A 6,384-nucleotide genomic window follows, 5' to 3' on the forward strand; every position below is an offset into this window, starting at 1 on the left:
TGAGACAGAGTCTATTGCTCAGTCTGAAGTGCAGTGTCGTGATCTTGACTCACTGCAGCCTTTGCCTCCTAGGCTTAAGAGCCATCTCCCTTCTCAACCTCCTGTGTAGCTGGGATTATAGGTGTATGTCACCATGCCCATCTAATTTTTGCTTGTTTGTTTTTTTGTAGAGATGGGGGTCTTGCTGTGTTGCCCAGGCTGGTCTTGAACTCCTGAGCTCAAGCATCTACCCACCTCAGCCTCCCACACGTGCTGAAATTACACATGTGAGGTATCATGCCCGGCCAGATCTCACACGTGCTGAGATTACACGTGTGAGGTATCATGCCTGGCCAGATCTTTGCTTTTTTGATTGACAAATTACAATAAGAAAATACTGCTTTTTTAAAACTAAAATTTCAAAATAGTGAACTATGCTTTTAAAAAAAAAAAAAATCTTATTTTATACCTGATATGTTTGCCACTATTAGATGCATATCTAAAATTGCCAAGGTTTTAAATACCTGAGCCATGGTTTCTTAACATCTGATGAAAGTCTTGAATTATATGGAAATATGTCTTCCTGTTACATGTGTTCCATTTCAAGTCTTTATTTTTACCTTATGCTTTGACGGTTGCTGTGGCCTTAGCCTGTCCTTCCATTAGTCTCACCTGCCCTTGCTGGATTATGCTTGAGGAGGTGCTTCTGCTACTCCTGAAGCCCTCAGCAACACTCATACCCACGCAGAAACATCTAGACCCTCTGCTTTGCCTTCAAGTCATCCTCTGTGTGTTCTCCTGCCTCCTTGAACTCCTTTCCCCATAGAAACCGTGCTGCTCAGCAGCTTGTTTTCCAACCACATGCCATACTTTTGTGCCCCCTTATACCTTGAAAGCCTCACTTTTGTGTGTTTGAAGACATTCCTAATCTTAATTCTTTAGTTCGTCGAATCTGATATGATCAATTCAAAATTCTACATTCTCATTTCTAAATTGAGGGTAATATTTAACCTGCATGGTTGCTATGAAAATTAGAAATACTGGTGGCCAAAGTAGTTATTTTTCTGTTCTTTGAGCCCTTACTCACATGTATATGTCCCTCTTGAAGAACTACAACGGGCATCTTGTTCAGGTTACTTAGAAACTTCTTGCCCCATACTAGATTAAATGTTTTGCAGCAGTATTCTCGTACTCATCTTTGTATTATCCCTCACATTGAACAAATGAAATACTCAAACATTGAACAAATGGATAAATGGAAAAAAAGGTGATTGAGCTTTTTGTCTAAGCATAGCTATTTATAAACAAATTATGGTTCAAGGATATTAATAAGCAGGTATTATAGTATTTATACTATGTCAGAGAATAATACCATATATCTGGTTATTGTCCTAGCTAACCTGTCACTTAGCTTCCCCAGACTTATAAGGCAAAGATAAAAGAGACAGCTTGAGTGCTTGTGGATATTCTGACTTCTCTGCCTCAGTAGAGCAGGCTGTGGCTCCCCTTGTTTTTGTGGCCTCTGTCACACCCAGACCCAACCATTTCACCTGGCTACATTCAAAAGTTTCAGGTCCCCCAGTATTTGGGAGAACGGAGGGAAACCCAGGCAAGAATGATTCCAGGCCTTTTCCTAGTCACTGATACAGATAACCTAAACTCACATAAGCCAAGTTCAGTCACTGCACATGTGGGAAGGTGAGGATCAATCAATATTTAAAATTCACTGCAATTCATTTGTAAATGAAGAGTTTTTCTGAATATACTTGGGAGTTTGACTGTATGTTGCTTTCTGTCTTGTAAAGCAGTATGTAGTTTTTGGCTAATTTCTTCAGCCCTGCTTCCATACTGTTAGGAGCTATTTCTTTTTTTGTTTGTTTGTTTGTTTTTGACACAGGAACTCATTCTGTTGCCCAGATGGGAGGGCAGTGATGTGATCATGGCTCACTGCAACCTTGACCTCCCTGGCTTAGGTGAGCCTCCCACTTCAGCCTTTTTTTTTTTTTTTTTTTTTTTTTTCCCTTCCTTTTTTTTTTTTTTTTTTTTTTTTTTTTTTTGAGACAGCGTCTAGCTCTGTCACACGACTGGAGTGCAGTGGCACAGTGTCAGCTCACTGCAACCTCTACCCCCTGGGTTCAAGTGATTCTCCTGCCTCAGCCTCGGGAGTAACTGGCAGTACAGGCTGGCACCACTACGCCCAAATAACTTTTATATTTTTTAGTAGAGACAGGGTTTCACCATGTTGGCCAGGCTGGTCACAAACTCCTGGCCTCAAGTCATCTGCCAGCTTTGGCCTCCCAAAGTGTTGGGATTATAGGCATGAGCCACCGTGCTTGATGGCGTAAGCCACCTCAGCCTCTTGAATAGCTGGGACTACAGGTGTGCACCAGCACACCCGGGTTATTTTTAAATTTTTCATAGGGACAGAGTCTTGCCATGTTGCCCATGCTGTTCTCAAACTCCTGGGCTCAAGCTGTCTTCCCACTTAACCTCCCAAAGTGATCTAATTATAGGCATGAGCCTCCACAGCTAGGCAGGGATATTTTTTGTAATTGTTGCTTGTTTTGTGTTTAGTTCTATCAAATACAATACAAAGATTATATAATTAGTAACTGAGAGGCATCTTAGGCATAAAGAAATAGATGTCTAGGTTAAAAATCCTCTAAACCTTGTTTTATGTCCCAGCTCTGCTGCTGATTTTTGCCCTCAGATAAGTTATTTTCAAACCTACCTCATAAAGTTGTTGAGGATTGTAGTATTAAGAGAACATTTTGCATAACATAGACAGTATATGATTGCTGTTAATCTTTGAGTTAAGAAACTAATCATTCTCTTGATAAAATTTAACTTGACATTTTGTCTAGGTGTTTACTGCTAAGAGACTTATGTCCCTGGCTTCTCCAGTTGCCAGAGATGTCAAAACACATTTGCCATTTGAAAAAGGAGTATGGTTGTGCTTGAAGGATACCAGGTCTTCAAAGCAGAATGTTCCCTTCCTTTGTCAGCACTTATGATTTGCCGCCTTGGTTTAAACAAGCCACCATTTATTGGACCCCTACTGTGAGTAGGGCTTGGTGAGCAGGTTCAGAGCTGATCAGGAGAAGGTTTCTGTCCTCAAATAAGGTGAATAGTGTTTGTCTGTACAGGAACTGCCACTTTCACCATACAGAAAAAAGCTGGTAGAGCCAAAGCAGTAGTAAGAAAAGTTATGCAGTCTCCAGTTATCTTCCAAAGAGGTAAGGGATAAAGAATATAAAGTTCTCAGGCTTAATTTTTTTTTTTTTTTGAGACAGAGTCTTACTCTGTCACCCAGGCTGGGGTGCAGTGGCACCATCTCGGCTCACTGTAACCTCTGCCTCCTGGGCTCAAGAGTTTCTCCTGACTCTGCCTCCCCAGCAGCTAGGATTACAGGTGTCCACCACTGTGCCTGGCTAATTTTTGTATTTTTAGTAGAGATGGGGTTTCACTAGGTTGGCCAGGCTGGTCTTGAACTCCTGACCTCAGGTGATCCGCTGCCTTGGCCTCCCAAAGTCCTGAGATTATAGATGTGAGCCACCATGACTGACCCTTAATACTAAATTTTAAAAAATGATAAATCACTGAGAATTTAAAACATAGATTTCAGAATGAAGGGTGTTGCTGTGTGCTGCAGTGGTTCAGAGAAAAGGCTTTGGATAGCTTTATGGAATCAAGTTAACCACTTACTCTGTAACCTTAGGCAAATTTCTAACCCATTTATGTATCCTTAATTTTCTCACCTGCAAAATATAGATTATAATAGTGAGGATATATGTAACAACCTGACAGGTAAACAGGGTAACCATTATTGACATCTTACTAAGAGAACAGACTTAGAGAAGTTAAATGACCTATTCAGATCTCCTTAAAACAATAACACTAGTAGCTAACAAGAGTAGAGCACTTACTCTATGCTAGGCATTGTGTTCATATCTCATGTGCATTATCTCATTTGATCCTCACATTAAATCCAACGAAATCTGTGCAGTTATCCCCGTTGAAAGAAACAAACTAAATTTGGTAGGGATAATGATTTTTTTAAAAACCCACTAATTTGGCTGGGTGTGATGGCTCACACCTGTAATCCCAGCACTTTGGGAGGCAGAGGCAGGTGGATCATGAGGTCAAGAGGTTAAGACCATCCTGGCCAACAAGGTGAAAGCCCATCTCTACTAAAAATACAACATTTAGCTGGGCATGGTGGTGTATACCTGTAGTCCCAGCTACTCTGGAGGCTGAGGCAGGAGAGAATCGCTTGAACCTGGGAGGCAGAGGTTGCAGTGAGCTGAGATCAAGCCTGGTGACAGAGTAAGACTATGTCTCAAAAAAAAAGAAAAAAAATCCACTAACTTATATGTATTGTGAAAAATGATGAGAAATATGAAGTAATTAACCTAGGCTTGATATTATGCCTCTTTTTCTACTGCTAACTCATTACTTTGCAGATCCTTCATTCAGTTTACCCCATCTCTTTTCACCTGTGTCTAATCTGTTTTTTAAACTTTTCTATCAACTTTTTAATATTAATGGCTATATTTTCTAGAAGATCTGTTTGGTGCTTTTTCTACTCTTTCTCCCATGTATTTTTCCTTAAAACCCAAGCTTCTAGTCATTTGGATCAGTTTGAATCCTCAAAGCATCATTTCCTGTGCCTGTGTATTAGTCTGTTTTCACACTGCTAATAAAGACATACCTGAGACTGGGTAATTTGAAAGGAAAGAGATTTAATGGACTCACAGTTCCACATGGCTGAGGAGGCCTCACAATCATGGTGAAAGGCAAAGGAAAACCAAAGGCACATCTTACATGGCAGCAGGCAAGGGAGTGTATTCAGGGGAACTCCCTTTATAAAATCATCAGATCTCATGAGAACTCACTCACTATCACAAGAACAGCAGCATGAGTGTAACTTCCCCCATGATTCAATTACCTCCCACCTGGTCTTTCCTCACAGTGCATGGAAATTATGGGAGCTACAATTCAAGATGAGATTTGGGTGGGGACACAGCCAAACCACATCAGCTTCTAAGTCCTAGGCTAGCTTTTCTTTCTCTCTTTCAAAGTCTTTCCTTTTTGTCCATTATGAAATGTTTTCTGTTTACTCAATAGCAGATACCTAGCGATGTCTAGTTCAACAGATAAAATGCCCCCAAAATATGATGTTGCCTCTAAAAATAGTTGAAATTACATGTACCCTTATATTGTTTTGTTTTTGAAAGCCCCGGAGATCCAGGGTTTTGTGTTCTTGAAGTCATTATACTCTAGTATGAGGCCTTGCCCATAGAAAGCTGTCGGTATTTGTTTCATTGTTCAATGGTATCTATGCCTCTGAAAGTAAGAAATGTGTATGACTCCAAGTTTCTAGCTTAAGTGCTTAGCTAGACTGTTGCCCACAAATTGACACAAGTAGAGCAAGAAAAGAAGCAGGATTTTCTTTTGGGAATGATGGCGGTAATAGGTTTAGTTTTATCATCCAGTTTCAGATTTCTCAGGCTAGACTCTGTAGACACTGTTTGGAGTTATGTTATAAAGAAACTGAGTGGCAGTGCCCACTGTCCTAGAGAAAGAGTTCTGAGGGAAGCCAGTGTACTTGGCAAACTACTTTCTGCTGTGGGGTATCTTTTTGATCTTTTCCTTACCTTTTGCTTTAGAAAGCTTTCACTGTCCAGAGGGGCAGGACACCTTATCTTGAAAAGCCTTATGCATGCTCAGTTTCACACAACTTTTCTCATATTGTATTTTTTATCTCCAATGGGATATCTCAGACAAACCCTAGAAAAATGCATTATGGTCTGAAAGGAAGGAAATTTCAAAGCCATCTCTAGGTAAAGCAAGGTAAGAGAAAGCCAGTGATAGCCTGTCAAGGTTTGTAATACCCCACAGGTGAAGATTTATCCTAAAATTTAAGACTCTTAACTGTAATTTTAGCAGACTAGGTTGTGGTTTGATTTTGTCATTCTTTCTAGATGGCAATAGTTATGTTCGCTTCAAAAAACAAGAGTGTTGATGTCTAGATACCAAATTAATTGTAGCCAAGACGTGGTTGGGATTAGTTGATGTTTGTAGTCTTTGCTGATCTCTAGTCATATTGTGAATAGTTGAAGGAATAACTCCAGTGCCCCACCTCCACTCATTCCCATCAACTTTGAAGAGGAAGCCTACTATGTGGTTATGTTGCTTAACCACTTGTTGGTTTCTCTTTCAGTCTCACTTTTTCTGTTTTAACGGCTGTTTTCTTTTTTATCACAGTGTTTGTTCACATAATATATTCCTGTCATCTGCTCGTGGATTTTTTTTCCTTTATAAGGTTTTTCAAAATGTGTTCCTTATTTACTGAAATGATTATTTTAACATGGAACTTTCAGTGTCATTTCAAAATACTCTGTG

The 6,384-nt window shown here is 40.0% G+C and overlaps 1 protein-coding gene across 1 annotated transcript in view; it reads left to right on the forward strand.

The window, feature by feature from the left end:
- Positions 1–6,384, forward strand: part of CPLANE1 (ciliogenesis and planar polarity effector 1) — a 160,689-nt gene that overhangs the window by 151,007 nt on the left and 3,298 nt on the right. The window contains exon 49 of the mRNA XM_037745599.1: positions 3,126–3,215. Coding sequence (XP_037601527.1) covers positions 3,126–3,215 — 90 coding nt within the window. The remainder of the gene's footprint in view (positions 1–3,125; positions 3,216–6,384) is intronic.

This window comes from Cebus imitator, unplaced genomic scaffold (assembly GCF_001604975.1).
Source record: "Cebus imitator isolate Cc_AM_T3 unplaced genomic scaffold, Cebus_imitator-1.0 Scaffold205, whole genome shotgun sequence".
Lineage (NCBI taxonomy): Eukaryota > Metazoa > Chordata > Mammalia > Primates > Cebidae > Cebus > Cebus imitator.